At 42.4% G+C, this 24,943-nt stretch overlaps 1 protein-coding gene across 1 annotated transcript in view; it reads left to right on the top strand.

The window, feature by feature from the left end:
- UMODL1 (uromodulin like 1) overlaps positions 1-24,943 on the top strand; it is a 43,032-nt gene that overhangs the window by 5,332 nt on the left and 12,757 nt on the right. The window contains exons 2-15 of the mRNA XM_052674371.1: positions 647-808; positions 1,205-1,311; positions 1,880-2,072; positions 3,223-3,363; positions 4,087-4,206; positions 5,805-6,059; positions 6,469-6,581; positions 8,196-8,415; positions 11,666-11,803; positions 12,841-13,521; positions 16,066-16,178; positions 22,624-22,837; positions 23,780-23,941; positions 24,398-24,402. Coding sequence (XP_052530331.1) covers positions 647-808; positions 1,205-1,311; positions 1,880-2,072; positions 3,223-3,363; positions 4,087-4,206; positions 5,805-6,059; positions 6,469-6,581; positions 8,196-8,415; positions 11,666-11,803; positions 12,841-13,521; positions 16,066-16,178; positions 22,624-22,837; positions 23,780-23,941; positions 24,398-24,402 — 2,624 coding nt within the window. The remainder of the gene's footprint in view (positions 1-646; positions 809-1,204; positions 1,312-1,879; positions 2,073-3,222; positions 3,364-4,086; positions 4,207-5,804; positions 6,060-6,468; positions 6,582-8,195; positions 8,416-11,665; positions 11,804-12,840; positions 13,522-16,065; positions 16,179-22,623; positions 22,838-23,779; positions 23,942-24,397; positions 24,403-24,943) is intronic.

Raw genomic sequence — 24,943 nt, 5'->3', positions numbered from 1 at the left:
GGAAACCTCAGATTTAGCTTTATTCAGAGCCTTCAGATGACAAATTGAAAACCCACAGAAATGGCATCCATGATGGGTCTGTAATTTGCTATAGACCTTTCATGTACTGTGGACTTTACTATTTCAAAAATGGTTTTCCTGAACTGCAGCCTTCTCCTACAGTGAGAATAGTTCTCATTTTTCTCCAAGCTGACTTTAATTACCTGATAAATTAATCAAGAGTTTGTAGGATCACAAATTTGTTAGAGCCAAACGAATGGAAATGGTTAAATGAAAACTCCAGATTTCTAGCATAGACACTACCTGTTCACTTTGATCATTATGTATTATTTGGATTAGTCATAGCTGGCACTGAGTATGTTTTCTGTCATGTAGTGCTCCAATTTCTCCACAATTAGAATCTATCTGTCTGTCTGTCTGTCTATACATTATCATTAATGGAAAATTATCAGTTCAAAAATTCTGAATATTTTTACATCCTTTAAAGGAAATAATGGCATTTAGACTGCTGTTTTTTCCTCATGAAAATCTCTTAACAGAAGGATACATTTCTAAAATGTGAAAGGACGTTTGCTGTAATTTAAACAGCAGTTTTATGGAAATAATTTTCTATATTTTTGTCCTCAGAAGTGTTTTTGTTCCTCAGCGCTCAACAGGTCCAGTGTATTTGCCTCAAGACCTGGTATTTGTCCAATGGAGAATATGGAAACATCTGATTATTCTTGCACGTTCGATGCTGAATGTCCAGGGCTGAAAAAATGCTGCAGCTCATCCAAGGGAGCAATCTGTGTGAATCCAAAGCCAGAGGGTATGTTACTGATAAATTCAAAACTGCTTCTAATAGAAATGTGCTTAATTTTTCCTTCTGAGGGTGGGAGTGGGCAGAACAACTGTTACCATAGTTCTTTATAAAGCAAACATGGGAATCTGCCTTGGGTCAACTCCAGGAAATTTGGTTTCTGTGCTTGTGCCTGTGGGGCTGAACAGGGTGTGCTATGAGTCCATTGGACTTTGTATGGCTTCTCCTCCTCAGCTGGCACTGTTGCCTGCAGCGTACTGGAGCAGAAGCCAATGGCTGCGTGTGGACCCTTGGTAATCTCAAAGTTAAAGCTTGCTTTGGTTTCTCAGAGCCTTCCTACAGCTCTGTAGCTTTCTGTGGCATCACACCTCGGATGACTTGGCTCTTTTGTTTTGTACACTTCAGAAAGGATGTTCTGGTACAACGTGACAGTCCTGGTGAAAATGGATTTTAATGAACTAATTAGAGTGGATTCCCACCTTCTGAATCATTCACGCCTTTTGCATTCCATGGTACGTATGAGTACAAGCGATCTCATGTGTTGCTCATCATGTCCACACATTTGTTACTCGCTGATTACCACTTACTTCAGTCTAGGAGGGAACCCATGGTCCCACGAGCTGGACACCGCCTGGCCAGCTGCTCCTCATGTAGTTTGGGCCAAATGTATTCCTAATTGGTGAATGTCAGCCTCATCCTCATGGAGCTTAAATAAAATTGATCTAGTAGCTCCTTAAGTAAATTTTTCTGGTCTTTGCCAAGGAGCAGAGAAAGCTTTCATGTTCTGAAACAGAGTTTTCTTCCTGTCTAAGCAGTGCGTGCTGCAGCTCCAGCTCAGCTTAGCTTTGGGCTTATGACAGACTGGTTCTGGATTTCATGATCTGCAGGGGCAAGATACTTTTGTAAAATGTGATAATAAGAAGAGCTCACGTTGCTCAAATACAGACCTAAATATTGCTGCTTTCCTGAATTTACTGAACTGGTGCTTTTTACACTCAGTTTCTGATGATGGTCATTGCATAAGTTATGCCTTATTGGCATACATCTGTACTGATGAAGGTTTGTTCACCTATTTTCCAGATTACTGGTGCATTACAGCCCTTGAATACCTCTGTGCACCATATCCAGAGTAACTATGCAGAAATGTATGCTGGGACAGTGGCCTCTCAAGTTCTGATTGGACTGCATCAACCAGCTCCACTAGCAGAGGTTTCTTCTTCCTTGAAGAACATGGTTAAGCGTGTATATGAAGTGATTGACACAGATGTGAAAGGTTTTTTATTATAATCCTGGCCCTGGGGGAAGCCTTTTCAAGGAGTTCCATTTCACTTGGGAATTTATCTGTATGACTATCAGTTATAGAATCACAGAATTATTAAGGTTGGAAAAGATCACTGAGATCACCCAGTCCAACCATCAGCCCATCCTTACCGTGCCCACTGCTCATGTCCCTCAGTGCCACATCCACATGGCTCTTGAGCACATCCAGGGACAGTGATTCCACCAGCTCCCTGGGCAGCCTGTGCCACTGGATCACCACTCTTTCCGAGAAGACATTTTCCTAATATCCAACCTGAATCCATGGGTTTATAGTCATACTGAATCTTGTAAATTTTGCAAAGATTACTGAAACCACATATTATAGGGTGAAGTTAGACTTGTAGTTAATTTTGGAGTGAATAGTTTGGAAGGCATGATCATGCTTCCTCAGTTGTTTTTTTTCCCCTCTTACTAGGTATTCAAGTAGTCATGTTTGTAGCACAAACATTAGTTGTATTAAGCAGTCTCTTAAGTATTTGCATTGTTCTTGGGAGGCAGATATACTCTATTAAATAAGGAGTATTTGTAGTCTGCTATTTACTGCTGTTTATTAATCTACTTCTTTGAGCATTACGTAAGTATTTAAATGTGTTTTATTATTGCATAATTATCTGAACATCTTCACCCCTGACACGCATCCATAAATACTGTTTGTCATTAGTTCTTATTCTGTATTTGCTGACTCAGTCAGCATTCAGTCTGATCTCCGGGCAGATTTTCTTCCTCCATCACTGACTTCACTCCGGTTTGAATGACACCCTGGAACTATGAGAAAGAACTGCTAACTGTCATCTTAATCCAAACATGCTGAGTAAAAAGTAGTGGGCTTATAAGTGAATGGGGGCTGGTTTCAGGAAAAGGCAGCATTCTGATTTCATAGAATCATTAAGGTTGGAAAAGACCATGAAGATCATCTAGTCCAATCATCAGCCCATCTCCAACATGCCCACTGACCATGTCCCTCAAATTCATATTTAATTGCAGATATAAATCTGAATTTGTATCAGCAGTTACTACAGATTTACACTGAATTTGTCCTAGTCAGAGCAGATCAGCCTTGATGCTGCTATCAGTATCTGTATAAGCTGTATTCTTCTTCCTAGATGTTGATGAATGTTCCTATGCAGAATTCAATGCTTGCCCTGAGCAAAATTCCTGTGTAAATATGGAGGGTTATTACAGCTGCAGCCCTGAGCACCAAGAAGCATATGTCAGCCCTCTCCAGCTGAGCACAAGAAAAGATGGTAAGAAAAGTAGGTCTCACCTTGGGTAATACTGAGAATGCTTCTGCAGGAACCACCTGTTTCTGGATCTCACAGGACCACTTCTTGTTGGCAGGAAGTGCTGCATGAGCCATCTTGCTGGCTATGTCTGATGAAATGCAGTGCACTTATTTCCAAGATCCAGGCTGTTTGTCATGCCTCACCCTCAGCTGTCCTTTCTCACCTGACAAAGTGTCTGGCTTCAGGCCCTGACAATGTGTCATTCATTGTCAGTACACCTCCCCAGCGCCATGGGCAGCTATGATTAGGGACTTTACTTGCACTTGAAGTCTCCTTCCCATTTTATGTGACTGCAGCCTGACTCTGGCATGGTACAACCCCATCTTCTGTTGCTGAGTCCTTTGCTGGAAGCAGCTGGAGTTGGGCAACATGAGAAATAATTCTTTCCAGAAAAATACATAGGCATGCTCAGACACCAATAGGCCTGCTAACAGGCTTAAAGATAATGGAATAAGTAAGCATTTGCAGATTCAACGATTTTGTTAGAAAACAATTTTGCAATCCTTTCAAAAATTAAGATAATGTATTGATTTATCCTTATGTGATATGAAAATATGTTATTTTAATTTCTATTTATAATACTTCTATTGCTGCTTTTCAGCTGCTGGAAGTGCAAATGATATTGCTTTAGATTTGCTTTGTTAGGAATACATTAACCCTTTGATAATGCTGTTTCCCCCTCAGGTATGGCAGCATCCACTCCAAGCTCAGAGTTGGATCCCATTAACATCAGCAGTAGCTCTCCATCTATAAGTAATTCAAGTCTCTTGTCCATGACTAACCAATCTACCAATGCTGGATGCTGTAAGTGACTTTGGATTTGAATGAACATTGCCTTGCTTTAACTCAGGCACTCTGTGATCCCTTTTTTTCTGGAGCTGGTTGAGTTACAGGAGGGCGTTCACAAAAATGGTGGTATTTTTGGAAGAGGAGGTGATCACGCTGAGCTCACTGAGCCACTGATGCTTGGCAAGCTGTCCAATGGCAGGACCCATCATGGGACTTGGTCTGGGTAATCCAAATCCTGCAGCGTGAGGAAGCATACCAGCAAAGGCAGTGGAAGGCTGGCACCACTTATCGCTGGGCCCTACTGAATGCATGTCCTGAGCTTATACTGTATAGAGGTGCAGGATGGAGGCACTTGCCCTGCTGTCAGTGCAGGAGCTCCTCCTGGCCAAAGACTCTGGGACACAGTCCATGGAGATGGGTCAGGGAAGCTCTCCACATCCACACTATGTTGGAATTAGCCTTTGTGAATACTCCCCGCTATGCATTACAGCTGTCTGGGGGACTGTGATGGAAACAAAGCCTGAAAGATTTATCTTTGTATCAGTGACATGGGTCCTTTCAAATGAGAGTGGTCACAATCTTTTTTTAACAACATCCTGTTCTTCTTGTGGGAGGAAATAGCTGTCAGTAGTTCTTTGCCTAGTTCACAGAGACAGGCCACGTTTTCTTGATCTTCATCTCTGCAGCTTCTAATCTGAGATGTAGCTAAAGAAGTTTGACTGAAGTCCCTCTAGAGGAGGGAGGCATCACCTTGTGGGTTTTTGGCAGCCCCCTTACTCAGAGACCTGACAACAGTGATGTCCCATTATAATAGCTGAGGAAAACAACCCATTTTCCTTAAGGCAACCATTAGCACAAAGGAATAGATGCTGTGGAAGCAGCATACTGTGGTCTCCAGTTTAGCATGTGGGCTGATATTTGACCAACCTGACCCTGTCTGTTTATGGGAAATGTGTCCAGTCTAACACTGTCATCTCAGCTCTCCCTCTAGTTAGTGGAGGTGGAAGGGCTCTGCTAGAGGGCAGTTCACCCTGCTCCATTTAGATACCTCCTACTACTTCAAGGAGAGGAATCTCCTCTGAAGGGCAGTCTTTTCCCCTTGACATGACGGTGATAGCATTGGACTAGCATGACATAAACAGGTAAAATACATGCCCCCACTTCACTCCCAGTTTGTAAAAGTTGCAGACAGTGGTGTTTTTCCAGGCATAAATCAAGAGAGCCTTTGCCTGAGGGGGTGCAATTTGATGATATAAGTGACAAGCAAAGCAGATGTAAACTCACGTAGAGTACACACATTCACTCTTACAAACTTGTTTCTTCTGCCGGAACCTGCAGCAGTCTGCCTGATTATTAGTGTTACTATTGATTCAACACAAATATGTATGGTGAAGGGAAATAAAAACAACAAACATCCAGCAATTATTCACTCTAGTGAGATGGCTCATGGATGAGCGAACTTTGTACTGTAAAAGGGATAAATCTGTCTTGACGTGATGTAAAGAGGAGCTTCCCCTATTGACTGTAAAAGTGCTTGTGTATAATGGATTTAGGATAGTGGTGTTGTAACGATTAAATGTCATTTTTGAATGTGTTGACTCTTCCTGAGATAGATCCCTCTGCAATTACAAACCATCGAATCTTCAGCGTTACCAGCTACAGCTTTGAAATGTCCTGGCATGTCGCATCTACTCTAAACCATACTTTCCAAGTCCAAGTGTTCAGGGACAAGGAGATTGTAAAAAACATGAGAACAGATGAAGTGAAAATGAGTGTATCTGGACTGGAAGCAGGTGTGATGTACTCAATAGAGATCAGCTACAAAAGTTGTGGAAAATCCATCCTCTCCCATCAAAATGTTAAAACAGGTAAATAGATCCTTAAATATATCCTTATGGGCCTGATGTAAGTGCATGGGGGGCTATAGCAGAATATTGGTTTTATTTTCTTGGTTCAATCCCAAACTCTCACTTGCCAACAAAGCAAACAAAATATAAGGAGGTGAATGAACTTCTTTTGAATACTATTATTTTTCATCCAGCTATATTTCTCTTAATATATACCTGCACATTCAGGTATATATTTGGGCCTAAAAAATACCTGAAATTCACTTCCAGATTTAATCATTTTACCCAGTCCATGCCAGAATCAGGTGTGCTGACTGACACCATGTTCTTGTGGACTCTCTACATTTCGTATTTTGGTTTGGGTGCATCCATTTTGACTGAATCATCTTCTCTGATTTGTCGTTATGCGTTTTGATGTTGTGTACCACAGAGGCTAAGATATTTGGTGCTACTGTGAGGATTCTCAACTACAACTTCACCGAAGATCTCCATGATCCCAGCAGCTCAGCATATGAAGAATTTTCAAGGCTGCTGCTTACAGAGGTAATGTTAAAATATCTCTGGGTAAAATATTTTTCTTCAATTTAGAATTTATTTAAGGCAATGAAGGATTTTGTGCCCAGCTGAAATAACCCTTGGAAACCATAATATTGTTTCCTATGATCTTTCTTTGTAATTAACACAAAATCCAACTGACGAAAGAGATCAAATCCTTGGTCTTATTAGCAATGGAGACAAGAATTTTCCCTTACAGAAGAGTAAAGGAATTAAAAATCCAGGTGTGTCACAAGGACTCCTTTTCTTGGATCTTTAGCAGTAAACTCTCACTAAATTGACTTGAGGCTTTCTAATGGATTATTGAAATGACAGTGCTGGCATTTGTTTCAGTGCTGTCTTCTCAGTAAGTGTTGGGCTGCTTGCAAAGTTTTCTTTAAGGAAAAGTGACCGAGTCAGGCTTTCTTCTCCATCCCCATTCACTGTATGTGCACATGCAGCCAATATCAACTCTCAGGTATAGTCAGCCACCAAGGAGGCATCAGTCATCAGCTCTGTTTCCAGTGCTCAGCTTCCCAAGCCATAAACATATGTCAATATAAATCTGGGGGGGAAAAAAAGAGCATCAACAGTGGAGCTGTATTTCCAAAGACAGTCCAGAAGAGGTGTTTACTCATTAGAAATTTCAAGTCTAATCTCTTGATGTAGTTTTATTTTCCATAGTGCTTGTTTTTGTTGCACAGGAGCATTTTTTTTTTAGTGCATCTCTTCTGAGGCTGACTCAGACATAATCACATAATCAGAATTGCACAGTTGGGAAGGAAAGGCAATAATGTCTGTCTGTGTTGTTTTTCCTGCACTGGGAGCATGGTATCCCCTTCCCTCTTTCCTCTCTCCTCTTTTTTTTTTTTTTTTTTTTCTTCTTTTTTTTGTATCCTTGCCCAGATTTGAATGTGGACCACTTAAATAGCTTGTTTGTAGGATTTTTTTTGAGCAAACTGGCTGAATGGGACCGAAGCTGGGTTGATTTATAGTGCTACTTTGCACACTCAAAGTCATGCTTTCAGCTGGAGATGGGAATGAAAAGCTCAAACACACACTCAGCCTACATCTTGCAGTTGGGTCTTCTAGTGGTGGTCACATTCAGACTGCCTACCGGGGACAGCCCCTGGCCTGCGCTAAGTGCCAAAGTCTACCTGAATATTGCCTGAGGGACTGTAGCTGTCAGATGCCAAAATCACCAAATTCCAGCTCCTGGGAGCTCTCCCTCATTTCCTATGTAGCCGAATATAGGAGAGTCTTGGGACATGAGAGATTGTATGACCTGCAGAGCTATCTTGAAGGGTGTAATGCGTGCAAGCTTATCTTGTAAAGCATGATTAGTTGGGGCAGAAGGAATTCTGCTTATTTGAACCAGAAAAGAGCTTGGTTTGTAAGATAAGAGGTAAGATGTATATCATTTTCAAGAGTGCATCAAGGAGCTACACACTCCTATGTACCTAAATAATAACTGAAACACTTTGAAAATTTTTCTTTTTACCACATTTCCTACTAATGTTTAGGAATGTAGGTCTTTAGAAATGGTACCACCATAGCTCAGTTTTAAAAAGCAGCTATTGCTGCTGAGTTCCTAATTGCCAATGCTTCTCTAACTCAACTCAGATTGGGAATTCCTTTCCACCCAACATTTCTGCTTTATACGAATCTGGGAAACTGAAAGTGCAGATTGAATCCCTGCGAGCTGGGAGCGTCATTGTGAGACTCAGAATTGCAGTGCAGGATCCTGGGTTTCCAGTGAATGCCTCCTCCTTTGCTCCAATGCTTTCATACTTGTACAACGACTCCGTACTTTTGGTGGATCAGCAGAACTCTACAGTAGAAGGTAATTTTAAAATTATTATTATTTTAATAGCAGAACAGTATTTGATATTTTGATTGTGTGCAGCATCACCAGCATTCTACCTGAAAATAGGGAGAGAAAGTGTGCAGAGCTAATCATGGTTTGTTGGAGGGGAAGACAAGAAGGAGCATCGGCTGTCCTCAGGTATCTGCAGGCAACACTACCCTCCACAATGCTCAAGGAGCAGAGGATTCCACTGTTTCCCCATTGATTTTCCTCTCTTCTCCTCTCTGTCATCTGGGGGAATTTTGCTGTATTTTCCTTGCCCTGAAGTGAGGACAGGATTACTTTGGAGTATTTCTAGCCTTTAGATACTCATGCCTCCTAGGCAGTTTCACACTTCAAGGCTGCGGAGCTGAACTTGGGCCAGGGTTTAGGAAATTTAGCTGAAGAAATTCCCAAATGTCCTCTCAGTGAATAGGACTGAAGAAACACGTATGGAATTTAGTTAAATTGGGCCTTTGTTTGATCTTCAGTAATCACCATTTTTATCTACAAAGGACTCGTTTCTGGCTTCAGGTTTCCCAGCTGGCAGAGCCAGCCAGAGCTTAGAGAGTTGCCAAAGTCAACAGAATGGGCTATTCTTCTCACTTGGTGCACTGAGCATTTAAAAGCTTATTTGCTGTGATCAGGGAAAACTCCCTTTGGAATTGCAGAGCATATGGATGACAGGAAAAAACAGAAGAGAAATTGCACCTGAAGCCTACAAATATCACAGCACCAGCAGGAACTGAATTGCAAGATGCAGATGTGAGCCAACATCCCTTACAAATATTGATATTCTCCTGGCTGCACATGAAGTCTGAGTGTGGAGTATGCAGGAGTGGAGAAGAAGGCAATATTTTGGGGATGTTTTTTAATTGCAGAAAGCCAGATGGCTTCCAGTAGCAGCATTCTAATCCATGAGTGCAGCCAAATTCTTCACTCTCCTTTATCCTCCCTAGGGCTACAGTAAAGGTATCTATTTCCTAGCTATGCCCAAAGAAGCACTTGTTTGACATGAGTTTCTTAAAGTCAAATGTGGAAAATAAGACCAAGGAGTGCAGTGCTTGAGGAAAACATAGAATCACACAATGGGTGAGGTTGGAAAAGACCTCTGGGTCTACCTAGCCCATCCCCTGTTCCAACAGGGATACCCAGAGCAGGGTGCCCTGGGCCATGTCCAAGCGGCTGCTGAAGATCTCCAAAGAGATACTGGAAGATCTCAAGGCTGTATCATTTCCTTACTTCTGAGAATCCTGGAGTGTGCCCTCTGGTAGTAAGACCACACAGTGTTCCTCTTACATATGTAGAGCAATGCCACCTGGACCTCTGTGGAGCCTGGCCACCAGTAGGCTGGTGTGCTTGGCTTAGTGACAGTGGCAGAGCAGGGAGTTTGCTTTGGAACAGCAAAGATGAAAAGTCAGAAGGGACAGAACAACTTCAGGGAGTGGCGTAGTTTTGCATCCCTCTTTCTAGTCTCATACAATTATGAAACTTTCTGCCAAGATTAATTGAGACACTGAAGAGGCTGTCTGTTGTATGAGGCATGACAAGGAAAGAGAAAGGGACGTGTGGAGTCATGCCCAAGGTCAATATAGCAATATCATGTCCTGGGTAGCACCAGGAGCCAATTCCCAGAGAAGTGAAACAATATGGCAGGTGCAGGAAGTCTGTGTGTGTCTGTGCATGTGTGTGTGTGCATGTATACAAGTGCATGTGCTAGCACTATGGAGGACAGAGAAGACAATATCAGTGTTTGGCCTGATGTGTAGTTGAATGTGGTTTCAGAAGTGAAGTCTGCTTAAAAAGCCCTGCTAGGTAATGGGAAAGAAAACTCTCTGAGCCAATGGAACCAGTGAATGTAACTTACTTGGCATTAGCATTTGAGCATCTCTCTGATGGTGTCTGAAGCCATCAGGAGTCACATTTACCTCATGGCACAATAAGTCATGAGGGAGAGCACTTCCACTGCTGGTGTTGGAGTAAGTCCTGTGTGCTCTTGCATTCCCCCTGAGTGGCTCAGGCTGTAAATTAATACCCAGATGCTGGCCACAGTCACATGGAATTACCTAATGGAAACAATCATGGATACACCAATTATCTAATGAGGAAGAAGGAGAAAAGAACTGAAATATGAACTGGGAGGAAAGGGGAAGCCTGCGTGCAAGCAAAGAGATGCATGCCTGTATGTGCATGCACACATGCTCTGTGCTTTCTCTTTCTAGACTGGGGCTTTCCTTTGTTTCTGAGAATTAATCTCTGTGACTAATCTCTGCATATTTGCAGAACAAGTACTTGCAATAACACATTGTTCAGAACAATTTTTGAGCCTCTGATCAAAATTATTTAACCCAAGAGATGGCACTCAGACTAGTTTTCTGCTCTCTGCTCAGGTGAATGCATATGCACAAGTGAGTGCACACAGGGAGTGGTCACATGGAATTCAGTGGGATTGTTCATATGCAAAGTGTTAACTCATCCTTTGCCTGTGTACTGGAACAGTGTGCAAGTGGTGGTATGAGACTCCAGAGCAAAATTCTTCAGGAGTGAAGGCACTCAGCCATAAAACTGATCTGTGACCCTATGGGAGAAGCATTTCTAATGCATTCACAGTGGTGGAAATCAGACTTAAGGAACACCCTTATAGCATATTGATGCCTTGATGAGCTAGGACGTTTTTTTTCTGAGACTGTCCCAGAGGGAATCACGTCTGTTTAGTGTTACCTGTGAAAATAAATTATTTATAAGAAGAGTTTTTTTTCCCCTAGCACTTCCTCTGTTAAGAGATGAAGAGTGCTTACTATTTGCATTTACCTTTTATTTGAAGCAGAAAATGATTTGGATTCAGTTCCTATTTACTATTCTAGCTCATGATAGCTAGTGGTAACAGAACTATCCATTACTAACGGAGGTATGCTATGCAGAACTGTGTATTTATGAGGTAGCCCTGGTACAGACACACAGAATTTTTCTCACTACAAGTAAGCGTTTAATTCTAGAACAACAAAAAAAGTCTGAAAAAAATCAGTAGCTGGAGAAGATATTTTTAAGTGTACAAGGACAAAGGTTGATTTTTATGTGACCTGACAACAACGCCGTTAGCGTTCTGCATCACTTAGAGCTTGTCTGTCAGGCAAATGACTGATCACATTCTTAAATTCAAATACTGAATAAAGGACTTCTTGTGATGATTTCTAGCTCAATGCAGGTAGGGGGCTGTCTCACTGATCTCCTCATTTTTATCTTACAGACTGGGATGAATGTGCTTCTCCCACCGACAATGACTGCTCCATGTTTGCACATTGTATCAATCTGATGGGCTCATATCTCTGCAGATGCAAGACAACCGTGGACACCAATCCATCCCGGCCTGGAAGAAACTGTGAGGGTGAGCAGAAGACTACCATGTCATTTCCCTTTGCCATCGAAAGTTGAAATAAGTTATAATTTTCTACCTGTGCTTTTATTGCAACTTTTTATATAGCTCACAAAATATGTAGAGATGCACCTTTGGAGTCTCTGGCCAAAGAAGAACCTCTCTATACGTGAAAGTAGGACTCACACATTGGTTATTCTGAAAGTAATGCCTCCCATTTATTTCCAAGAAATTACAACATACACAAACAGTACAATAGCACTATTTGATAGAGCAAATTCTCAGCTACAGAACAGTATTTGTCAACACAGTCATTGACATTAGCTCTCATTTTTGCCAGCAATTAACAAGAGCCCACATGTTGCACTCAGTATGAACCAGCAGAGATGACACACTGTCACTGTCACTACTGCTGAAACTCGCCACCGACACTCACTGTGCTCACATTCACTGTTTGGTCAGCAAGCATCAATGAATGTCAGTGGGTGCCATTTTTTCTGCATAGAGGAATTCAGCGACACACCTTTGCTTCATATGGCCTTCCATGTCAGACCCTTACTGCCATCTGTCACATGGCAACAACATGTAATGGGATATTGGCAGGAAGATTCAGCCTCTACTGCCTTTTCCACAACATCCTCCTCTGAAGTCATGGGCCACAATAATAAAATATGAGACATTTGTTTTGGAGCTGCCTTTGTACCTTTGCATGTAGTCTCTCTGAACTTCTCCTTGATTAGCCTAAAGACCGACTGCAGATAAATATTATTTTTGTATCTCTGTGGCTAATTTTGTCCCCTGCATTTACCCATGGCCTGCTAACCAGAAGAGATTCAGGACTCAAATCTGCTTTTTTGTGTATGCTGGTAAACAGGTTCAATGCCACAAAAATCACATGGGCTGCAATGCATTTATGAAATACTGAATGTTTCTGTAAAGCTATTGCATGCGGCTGTGTGGTTTCAGCCCAATTTCCAGGTCAGACACAGCATGCTCTGATGCCTCCTTGTCTGGTTTGAGGTTCCAATGCTGCATCTATTGTGTTGCAGGTGAGATCGTGAGCCCTCTGACTGAAAGAACAGCCCTTGAAGTAGCAAGCAGCACACAGCTTGCTCCTGAAGCAAGCTCTGCAGCCTCTGCCTTCCCCACCATCACTGCAGGCTCTGAGATGAGCACCATCACACACCACCTTGCTGTACTGCCACTGAGTGAGAGGCAAACACACCCCCACCATTCCACCACCAGCACTCCTCCAGCCACTTGGAATAAAAGCCTGACTCCACACATGGCCAGAGACAATAGCCCCACAGCTGTGACTGCAGAGCAGCAGACCACCACGAATCCATCACAGCAGAGCTCATTGGCTGAGTCTTCTCCTTGTACATTGCAGCAAGTGGCCACTCTCACAAATGCATCCACTGGCATAGACAAGCAAGAGCAACATAGTTCTCCATTGCCAAGGTTATCAAACCAGACAGTCTTCGATATCTCTGGAAGTCATGCAGCTTTTGAAGAGCTACAAGTCCACTCTCAAGATGGCCCCGTCACAGCTCTGTCAGCCACAGGAGATGTAGGAGCTTCCATTCTCGGTGCCACTCTCAACACACACACACAGACACGAAGAGAGAACAGCTCTTGGGCTGAGAATCACACCACAGCCCTGGGGTCACCAGCTCTGCCAGGCTTCTCCTTGCCTCCCAGATCAAATCCAAGCCCAGCCATGGACCACAGTGAGTATGCATTCAGCTGGGCATGCACGCATGGCAGTATGACTGCATGAGAAGGAAAACTTCACCCAGAGTCCAGGAAGATGCACAATTTTCTCAGTGATCTGGGGTGAAGGTGGCTGAAATTAGTCTGTCTATGTCAGAATCATTTCCCTGCAGGAACTGGTACTCTTTTCTAAATATGTCATAATAATTTCACTTTCAGGTGATAGCTTTATCGATGTTACACTTCCTCTTCCCAAAGCAGATGAAGCAAATCATACAGTGTTCTAAGTGTGGCTCATGGAAATATATACTACTTGCTCTGCCACTACTTGCTTTATAGCAGCAGCCCACAGTTATCTCTCTCTTTTTTTTTTTTTTTTGCTATAGGAATGCTACCATGTCTGCTCATCACTGAAAATATTTTTTCTTTAGTGCATTAGCTACTGGTATCTATTTATGTTTTGTTTCAGCTTATCCTTGCTCTTTCCATCATGCCTTCCACATCTCCCTGACCCCAAACTATACTCCTCTGTTCTTTTCCCTTTCCTATAATCTCCTGTTCCTGAAGGTCTCCATTGCCCCAGCCCCTCTTCTGATTTCTGTGTACTTTTCTCCTTGGAAACTCTGTTTTTCGGCCATGCGGATCCAGATTTGTTACTTCTCCAACTTCTCTTATGCCACCAGCACATCACCAGGCCTGATCACTGGTGCCAGAGAGTCCACATATCCCATCCTGCTGTCCTGGACAGCAGCTATGCCAGTTTCTCTTTTCTTCTCTTGCCTTCTCTCTTGTTGCATCCTTTGTTGCCCAGCATTGGCAAGACCGAGGAACAGAGCCAGGCATGTAACCTGTTTGGGAGCTTGCTGACCAAATGGGAGAAAGAATAATTTTGAATTCAACATATTGACCTCAATTGAAAAGCTCCATTTACTGCTTAAGTTTTTTAGCTTTTCTTTTTTTCTTGTTCCTGAGGACCAAGAGGAGCACCACAGGAGTGTCTCACCAACTGGAGGCAGGAAATTGAGAGGGCAAAGCCCCACATTTGGTGAAATTTAACATAGAGCTCCTCCTTGTGGCAACATCTCTGACCTGGAAGATTAACAACCAACCCTTCGTAGTCTGTTCATGTCTTTTAAACACCTATATATATATGTATTTATATACGTATATATCTGTATATAGCCATTTGAAAATTGTTCAGAACATTTTCCCTTCTCTCTATCAGATAAAAGTGGTTTATATCCTAAATACCTATGAAATACCTATGCTTACAGTGCAGCACAATCCACAGCACAAAGCAAACCCCAAGTCTTTGATCTTGCTTGTGGTGATGGTGGTGGTTGTTGTTAGGGTTCCTTTGGGGTTAAGAAGTATTGGGACAAAGGAAGCCTTTTTTTGTGGCTTCTTTAAGTAGGCATGACTTTCCTCTCCTCTGCAATGCTTCTCTTGATGCTTCACTTGCTTCTTCCAGCACTTGTCCCAGCTCAAAAGATTGTATCCAGTATGACTAGGACAGACTTTGATGCAGTGTGATCCATACAGTCTATGCAGAGCCCTGCTTTTCCATTATTGTTCCATCACAAAATGCAGTTAATGTGGAGAGTAAAGCTCAGTGTAGGAGTCTGACAGTATCAGGGCTGGAAATTAATGTCTTATGTACTCTTGAAATCAGGACAGAAATATATAGGGAGGAAAGTAAGATGGTACAAAAGAAAGCAAAACTGGTAACCTGATTCAGAAATAATTTTAAGATGAATCCTTAGCTAGGTGGTTGCATTCTTGGAGTCTTTGGTAAAAACTATCCCATATTCATAAATGACATTATTGTGTTAGAACTTGCTAAATCTAAGAGTGATTTGTTAGCAGATGTGAAGGTAATTGGGTGACGATGGTTATGGGATTGGGTGATATCAGTCAGCTTGTCTGGTCAGCCAATAAAAAGATGCTAGAGGTATGAATCATGTCTTCAGTTCTGCTTTCTGTTCTGCCTGTGATCACCTTCAGTGCCTGTGGTAATAATGCCAATAACAGTGGTATCAAAAAATGACCTAAAATATTTGAGATCATGTTAATGTGATTCAGCACACACAGCTTCAGAGAGGAGATTTTTACTCTCTTGGATTAATCTTATTTTACACTATCTAAAATGTTGAAGTGTAATCCCAGGCAGCTGGCAAGCCTTCCTGTGAGGCTAGAGGGAAGGACTTGGAAAGATTTGCCCTCCAGAGGGGCTGGTGTGTTCCCAATACAAATAGAGTTGAGACAGGAGCTGAGGTTGGAAGAGAAGTTCAGTGCCCTAGCACTGCCATAGAGAAACATTCCAGAGGTCCCAGAGCATGTGAGGTAGAGTTGACAGCTCCAAGTCATATGGGAAGTCTGTCCTTCTTGAGAAGCATCCAGAAGCCAGAAAAATTAGACTCTGCTACTGGACACCTGTGCTGAAGCTATGTTTTAGATAGCTGGTCTTTGGCAGTTGTGTGTACTCATGTGGCCAGGCATGCTTGGGACTGTCAACAAACCATGGAATATGTAATACAATTGACATCTTTTTTACTCTGCAGCTTTCCAGAAACTTAATGGAATGGTGCGGATAACAAATGTGAAATACTCACCAAGCTTTAGCAATGCAAGCAGTGAGGAATATCAAAACTTTGCACAGCTCTTTATTGATGAGGTAAGTGGCTAAAAAGGATGTGACCACGTGCGTAATCTTTTTTCCATGAAGAGTATATGCCACATAAGCATCCCTCACTGCACCTATGAGATCTGACTCCCATTGAGTGAGCCTGCAGCAGTGTTTTAGGCTGAGACAAGGATCTGGGATTCTCTGGAGCCTCTGTTTCCTCTGCTTCCTGTGTCTGGTTATACAGGTTTATTTATTTCCTCCAGGGATACACTGAAATGTTAATGAATATTTGCACAGTGCTGCATTAACCTTGCCCTGTGCATCACTGTATTAATGAACGTTGTGATCATTATTACCCTTTGTCACAGGCTGACATTGCTTCCAATCATCCATTGTTGTAACCCTGTATCTGCAAAGGGTGTGGTTTCTTGTGAAGTCACCTCTGCCCTCGCCTCTAATTAGAGCACAGGACATCAAAGCACACAGCCATGTCAGTTCCTCCTTCAGCACACTTTTAATGCCCGGATATTGCCTCTGACAGCACTGCTCTTATCATTTCTTGGTTAATTTTATCAGAAGTGTGTTCCTGCTGATGTTTGCTCAAACACATCTGTGCTTGGAAAACCTCTGGTTATGCTGGGCTGCTTTATTGCCTTCTTGGATGATAGATCCAATACTGACCATTGTTTGCCTCTTCAAACACTGCAGAGGTCTCCTCAGCCTCTCACTGTGGTCAGACCTACAGTCTGACAGCAAACACACCTTCTGCAGGACACTTACTGGCAACTCTTGGTAGTCAGGCAGAGGTCAGACCAACACGAAATTGGAGAACACCCTAAGAAGGAAACTGTGTGCTCTGTTTAGCTGTGCATGGTGTTTTCTCAGATGTCATATAGGTTTCCCACTGGTTGTTACTGGTTTGCATCTTTCTAGATGTGTTAGCACACCACAGCTTTCTCTGTGTTGTTTCAGTCCCAAGCTGTCACATCAGAAAAGCAGCCACAGAGTGAAAGGGATGTGATTAGCAAAGTGAAGAGGGAGCAGCTCTCCACTGACCTCACTTCCATTTAGCATCACTTGCTGCCTGAGGCTATTTTGCAATAGCACGTTATTAAAAAGGGCTAAAATGAATGTATTTTCTTTGTGAGCTGCTCATTGGGATGCCTTAATTCAGCAAGTCATGGATCCAAGTTGGTATGGAGAATCTGTAACATGATTATATAAAAGAACCAGATTAGGTTTTGTGTGGGTTTTACCCAGTTCTCAAAGTTTCAGTTGGAAAAAGAATACTTGTGATTATAAGGCACACTCTCCTTTTTCTAGCACTCCAATTCTGTGGACCAACTACAGGTGAGCTGTGTTAATGATTCCATCTACCCCTGTGCCACTGCCTATAGCTCTAACAATCTCAGAGGAGATTCAGGTTGGATATTAGGAAGGATTTCTTCTCAGAAGGAGTGGTAAGATACTGGAAAGGCTGCCCAGGGAACTGTGTGGATGTGGCACTGAGGGACAAGGTTAGTGGGCATAGTGGAGATGGGCTGATGATTGAACTAGGTGATTTTAGTGGTCTTTTCCAACCTTAGTGATGCTATGATTCTATGAACTTCATCAAAACGTGCCATGAGTGTTTTATTACAAATGTTGTTTGACACCAAAGTAAGGGAAGTTCAGGAAAAAAAAGGTCAGCATATTCCTTGTCCAGATTGCAAGGGCCAGAAATTGATTCTTTTAAAGTATGAAGGGAAAGTTTCAGAGATTTTAAAAGCATTCTCAAATTCCAGTTAAATAAATTTTGCTGAAGATTTTACTTAAACCTCTTTGGAGTTACCATCTACAATTGAGAGGATTTATAAGCCTTAATGTGCATAATGGTCTTCTGTGTAGAGCTGCCCCAGCACTTAAATGCCACGTGGTGAAACTGGCAGCGCAGCAAAAAGAAATGCTGTTCCTTAAATAATGTGTAGATGAAAGCAAGGTAATAACTTGATGTGACAATTTGCACTGTCATTGTCCAGACTAGCTCCATCATCCTACTTGTATTGCACCTGAAGAACAACGTAGCTAAGGGTAAGAAAGTCTTTTAGTCTTCTTTGCTACAGCCAAGAAGAAAATCATGACAGCTAGGGCTTGCCCTCAAGAAAATGAGTGAGGAATACAAAAAGTGTGAATTGAGAATGTGCTCACTGATGTGTATTAAATTCCAAAATGCAAAAGATTGGTTTGAATTCTAGTGTCTTAAATACTGTCTGACACACAGTGGGAAACTAATAACTGGCAATGCCTTGTCAAGGTGACCTCTCATTTGAAACTGACACAGCCTTCATTTTATATGTAGCTTAATGTACTTAAAATAATTGCATTCAAAGCTATCTGAGTGTGCAGTGAAATTTGATATAGGGATTAAAGCATCTACACAATTAGAGTGTAGTTGTCTTATTTTATTAGGGTCATTCCCTTCGCTTGGTACTGGCATTTGTTCTACTGGTGTTGCCTTGCTCTCCTGGGGTTCTCTTCTGGAACACCTATTTCTCCTGGTTTGGTTCTGCTGTGTTTTGTGTGTGCTGCAGAAATAGTAGCAACAACAGATACAAGATATTTCATTTTTCTAGTGAGAAAAATGGAAGTTTCTTTTAAAAATTTCTCTTCTCAGTCTTTTTAAGCCCTGCTTCATCAACAATTATGTTGGTAGCCCAGGGTGTGGTGCATATAGCGAAGTCCGGCAGTCTTCTGAATAACGGGTTTTGCAGTGTCACCTAGTGGCTAAATACAAGTACAGATGAATATCACAGTGATGCTTTTTGAGCTGAGTCCTCTGTAACGAAAAATGTGTATAAGGGCAGAAACAAACAAAAAGCAAGCGACCAACCAAGCATCCCAAAACTAAGTCACAGGGAAGCACCAATAAAAGAAAACAAAAAAACTTCAGAAGAAAGCTGGGAAGGAAATAGAGTTGAGATTGGGAATGAACTGAGTTCTCTCTGAAATCAGCGAGTGTCCAGAAGTTCAGGAAAAAAAAAAAAGAAAAAAAAAAAAGATTAAAATACAAAATCTTAGAGCTTACCACCAACAATTCAGTATGGATATTGGCAGAAATTTCTTCTCAGGAAAAGATGAGGCAGTAGCACAGGCTGCCCAAGGAGGTGGTGCTGTCACCGTCTCTGTGGAGGTGCTCAAGAAACCTGTGGATGTGGCACTGAGGGACGTGGGCAGTGGGCATGGTGGGAGTAAGCTGGTAGTTGGGTTGGGAGATCATAGAGGTCTTTCCAACCTTAATGATTCTATGAAATTGTTGTGAAAGGGCAGAAAGGGAGAAGGGACTGTGTCCTGAAGCCCTGTGGCTTAGGGGAACAGGGATTTTGGGGCTGCCCAGGCTTTCCCAGTGAGGTTGCCCCTTGCATTCTCCCAGCTCTGCCTGCACACCCACATGGGGCACTGCAAGCTTTGTTGCATAGGGCTTATTGGTATGTGGGAGCCCTTTTGTGGGTGCAAGCAGAAGGTTTGCTCCATACAATGCAATTAATTCCAGCAACTCAAAAAAGGGCTACAGCATGCCTGCAGAGCTTGGTCTGCTTGGCTGGATAATACACAGTGGACAGATGCATCTGTTTTGACACAGAGTTGTAGTCACCTGAGACAATCCAGGAAAAACAAACAAACAAACAAAAAACCCCAAAAACCTGCACATGGGCTATGTGCACAGGTGTGAGAGAAATGAGGATTCTGACAGTTGTCTTGTCAGCTCCCACAGCTGCCCTATTGACTCTTCCTAGGCTTTCTCTGGCAGCAGTCATGGCCTATGCCCTGAGCATTGCTCCACTGACACCAGCTCTGTCTGACCTCGTGGCTGAGCTCCAGCCCTTCTGCTGCAGATATTTCCTGCAGGAGATGTATAGAGGAAGAAGGGGTTGGAGGTGATCACAGCACAGTCCCCACCCACCCCCTTAATGCTCTAGGAAGCTGAGCAAGGGAAGGAAGTGCCTGTTGTATCCTGAAGAGATGGTCTTAGAGTGGAGCAGGGATGTGAGCTGCCAGTTTACTGTTGCATTTCTGTTGGCAGTTTCTAAGCATGATTATAACACTGACAGCTCAGAACCACCTGATTCAGGCTTGGAAGTGATGATCTACTCTTTCTTTTACTGCACCTTTTAGTTGTAAGTGTGAAAGAATGCAGTAAGACCTCCCCGACGTGAGAGGTCTTACTGGTCCCCTCTGTGAGCATCCCCAAGACCTAATGGAAAAAGTCACAGTGTTGATGGGTGGTATCACACAGTCTGTGCCTGCACTGGCACCTGGCCTTTGGATGTGCACTGCACTCCGTGTGCAATGTGGTTGGATGCTGGTGCCAGACAGGTGTACAAGCCTGTGTGTGTGTGTGTTCTCTGTGTCCCCTTGGGGGACCTCTGCAGGTAGGAAGGGAATCCTGTTCAGTCCTGTGTGGGCAATCAGATTAAAACAATTAAGGGAAGACTTGTGGATGTTTTCCAGTTTCTCTGAGACAAGTCTGTCCTTCTGTGTAAAATGATTTCTCAACATACTCTTTACAGCTGTACTCTAATTATCAGCCTTCTGTCTCATCTTAGCTTGGTCCTGCTAGACAATGCCATCTGGCCTGTGTCTGTTCTTCCTCTGACTGGTGCTGAGCCTGGAGATGGAGGGCAATGGTGCTGCAAATGCCAAAATTGATGTTTGTCCCTGGGCTCTTATGTGTGCCTGACAGACTTGTTCCATTGCCACTCTAATACAGGAGGAGATGTTCCTATGGATGACTGCCCTGCATAAGTACCAAAAGGGGCAGTTCAGGTTGGATATTAGGAAGAATTTCTTTTCAGAAAAATGATGAGGCACTGAAATGCGTTGCCCAGGAAGGTGGTGGAAGTATTCAAGGATCACGTGGATCTGTCACTGAGGGACATGAGTGGGCACGGTGGAGACATTGGTAGGTGGATGAGATGATTTAGAAGCTTTTTCCAACCTCAATGATTCTGTGATTCTGTGAAAACTGGAAGAGAAGGTCAAATCTACATCTCCACTCTCTTCAGCTCTCTAATTTCTATTCTCTGAATGAGAGATGAAGAAGCTGAGTAGCCCAACAGATGCAAAACCTCAAGCAGAGCTATGTGGCACTGTCCTGTAGAAAGCTGACTGTTCTGCTCTCTAGTGTACTGTCAAGGCTGTTTCTAGGCTGCCCAAAGCTGTATTTTGGCACAGGTGATGTTTTCTCTCTTTGGCTGCTAGTGAGTTGCAAGGTGACTGTATACAATACCATAAACTTTACTGACTTCTCCAGGATGCCCTCAGCTCAGTCGAGGCTTAGCACTGCATTGCTTTGAGGGAGACTGTCCCCATTCAAAGTGTTGTGGAGCCATTCCTTAGCCTGGCTCTTGGATGCTCAGGGAGGATTTGTGATCCACCTTGTATGGTGTTCAAGAAGGCTAAATGTTGTGTGCTACACTTGGGTCATGACAACTCTTTGAAGCATGGCTTAGGGGAAGACTGGCTGGGAAGCTGTCTGACAGAAAAGGTCCCAGGGGCACTGGTCAACATGAGTCAGCAGTGAGCCCAGGTGGCCAAGAAAGCCAATGGCATCCTGGCCTGCGTCAGAAATCGCATGGCCAGCAGGACTAGGGAAATGATTGTCCCCTTGTGCAGCACCACTGACACTGTATCTCAAGCAGTGTGCTAAGTTTTGGACCCATCACTACAAGAAGGCCACTGACTTATTGGAACATGTTCAGAGAAGAGCAGTGAATCTGGTAAAGGGATGAGAAAATGACATATGAGAAATGGCTGAGGGAACTGTGGCTTTTCAGTCTGGAGGATTTCGAGCGCAGACCTCATCACTCTCTACAATCATCTGCAAGGAGATGGTAGCGAGCTGGCTGCCAGTTTCTATTCTTGCATCCTATCACCTGTCACCTGAGTAAATGGCCTCAAGTTGTATCAGGAGAGGCTTAAATTGGATGTCAGGAAGAATGTCTTCACAGAAGGACTGGTGAGGCATTGGGAAGGGCTGCCCAGTGAAGTGATGGTGTTCCCATTCCTGAAAGTATTTAAGATATATGTAGATATGTTGCTTAGGGATGTGGTTTAGTGGTGGGGTAGATATAGTGTTATGTGATGATTGGACTTGATCTTACAGGTTTTTCCAACCTAAGTGATTTTACGATTCTGCATTCTTGCAATTTCTTCTCTCCCCTGCTGCTAGCAGAGGCCTTTGCAAGGAGTTGTGCCAGATGACAGATGAAGTATCTTAATCACTTCTTTAATGCTCACAGTTAAATATATGCCCTATCCTTTAGCTACTATAGAGTGAAAATATTATAAAGCAAAGAGTAATTTTTAATGTTGTTTCCCTCCAGAGTGTGAAGCACAATCGTAATGCGTAATATTCTTTTCTGGGCAATGTACAATGCCTGAAGTATAATTGCTTCTATCTACTCATTAAAATTCTATCTACACATTAAAATTGTGTACTTTGTTTTCATTCCAGGTACATAAATCTCTGCCCCTTGACGTCCTTCAGCAGATGGATGCTGGTCTGATTAAAGTGTTGATAAATGATATTACTAATGGGAGCACTGTGGTAAGTTTCCATTTACTGACTGCAGAAGATGTGGATATCTACTACATCATCACCACTTTTCGTGATGCAATTGAACACAGCTCCTATTTCACAGTTGACAAGAACAGTCTCTCCATAAACGGTAAGGAGCTGCTTACAGCCCAATTGTTCTTCAGAACTAGAAAGATCATAAAGCCTATTATTATTACGGTTTCTTTTTACGTGAAAATATCTGTAAAACAAATGGATGAGAAACCATTCTCTGTTTTATATTGCTTCTAATTATCCATCCAATAAGCTTTTTCAGAAAACATCAAAAGATAAGAAGAGAGGTTTCACCTGATCAGAACAAACTCATCTCTTTGTCTCTAGCTAGCAATAATTTTATAGAGAAGGAAGATATGGAGTTATTAGAAACTGTAACAAACTGAGGGTTTCATTAGCCACCAGTGGAAACGTGTCATTGTACACAGACATAGTTAACTTCATTTAAAATTATTCTGAAACACGTTACTCTCTGCATTGCACTGATAATTTTGAATAAGATAGAAATGCAAGGCTCAAATAAATGAAAATTCCTGCACTGGGAGTATGCCTTTCCTTTGCTCACCTGCGGGCCAGGAGTTCGGATGAAAGTAAACAGTTTGTCAAGATGAGCACAATGGTTTATTGTTGAATCTCTTTTTCTTTATGAGATCTAAGTCAGTAACAACAAACAGTAGTCTCCTGACTAACTGCTGTTGAATCCTGTTCCACAAACTGATGTGTCATCTCTGAAAGCAATATCAAGTTATATATCCTGAATGTGAGAAGTTTGCCCAAATGTTATTGTTACAAGCTGCCAATTAAAATCTCAGGCAAAATGACATCAAAAGCAAGTACGTGGCCTGCTCTGTACATTCCTGTTGCCTGTTATCCTTGCAACGGTGAATCTGGGAAGTTGCACCTCAGGTTAATTTCTAAGATCGTGGCTAACTCATGGTAGTGCTTTGAGGGGTGCCTACCCCTTGAACCTGCTTCAGAAATACCATGTTTCCATTTATACACTCTTCATCTTTGCCTTTTGCTTAAATATACCCAACAGATTATGATGAGTGCAAGAACAAAGAAGACGACTGCTCCCCAGATGCATCATGTTATAACACACTTGGATTTTACCACTGTAGTTGCAATGATGGATTTGCCGATGTGCATCCAGAAAGACCTGGAAGAAACTGTGCAGGCAATTTTTTCTTACTATCTAATAGCTAACTGAACCCTGAGCACTGTTGGATCAAGGTCATTCTTGCCACAGGCCCTGAAATTTTGCCAAGGTTGAATTTGATTTGTTGTATGCATGCTAATGGAGAAAGACTTGCAGTGGAGTTTATGTATTTCTGACTGCAATAATCTCGTTTGATTATATTAATGTTTAATGCTATCTTTGTAAGACTCTTCTATTAGTTCTGTTTTCTCATTTTTGCCATTAGAAGTATGTTATTTTCATTGGCAGTAAGGTAGTAGAAAGCAGTTGCATGGTATGATCTCTGTATTGCCTCAGGGATGAAAAGTTAGTACAGTATGATAAATGACTGTTTTGTATTAGTTGATTCATCTAGCTTCTTCTGTCTTTCCCTGAATCATTTGTAAGCTGACATATAATCAGTTTTTGAGCTTCTAAATCCTTTTAGGCTTCTTCCGTAATTTGTGCTTGTTTTTGCAGCCATAGTGATAAGCTACTCATTGGCTGAAGAAGTCACAAGGATCTGTGAGCTGATACCAACTTTTGCTCTGTTTTGTTGAACTATCACATTTATTATGATAATGAGCTTTTGGGAAATTCAGCTTGGAAAGAGCACAAACTTCAAATTCTGCTTACATTCAAATCCACAACTTTTCAATTTGGGGCACTCCTGAAAACTGGAAAGCTCCAGAGGATGTGTGCATATACATACATCTACGTTGCTTGGGAAAAAAAAATGTTATTTGCATTTGCAGTCAATTAAAAACTGCTTAAGAGAATTTTTGTGCCATGAGGCACATCCCGTTCCACTGCAAACTAAGTTTATTATATAGGTGCTCTCTAAGTCTTTTGGTGAAGTACTGGCACAGGTTGACCTGAGAGGTGGTGGAAGCCTCATCCCTGAAGACATCCAAGGACAGGCTGGACAGGGCTCTGAGCAACTTGATGTACTGTAGGTGTCCCTGTTCACTGCAGGGGAGTTGGACCAGATAGTCTATTAGGGTCCCTTCCAACTCATACCATTCT

This window comes from Tympanuchus pallidicinctus, unplaced genomic scaffold, assembly GCF_026119805.1.
Source record: "Tympanuchus pallidicinctus isolate F22 unplaced genomic scaffold, pur_lepc_1.0 scaffold14, whole genome shotgun sequence".
Taxonomy (NCBI): Eukaryota; Metazoa; Chordata; class Aves; order Galliformes; family Phasianidae; genus Tympanuchus; species Tympanuchus pallidicinctus.
Note: the sequence above shows the minus strand (reverse complement) of the source record. Positions and strands in the feature narration are given on the sequence as shown.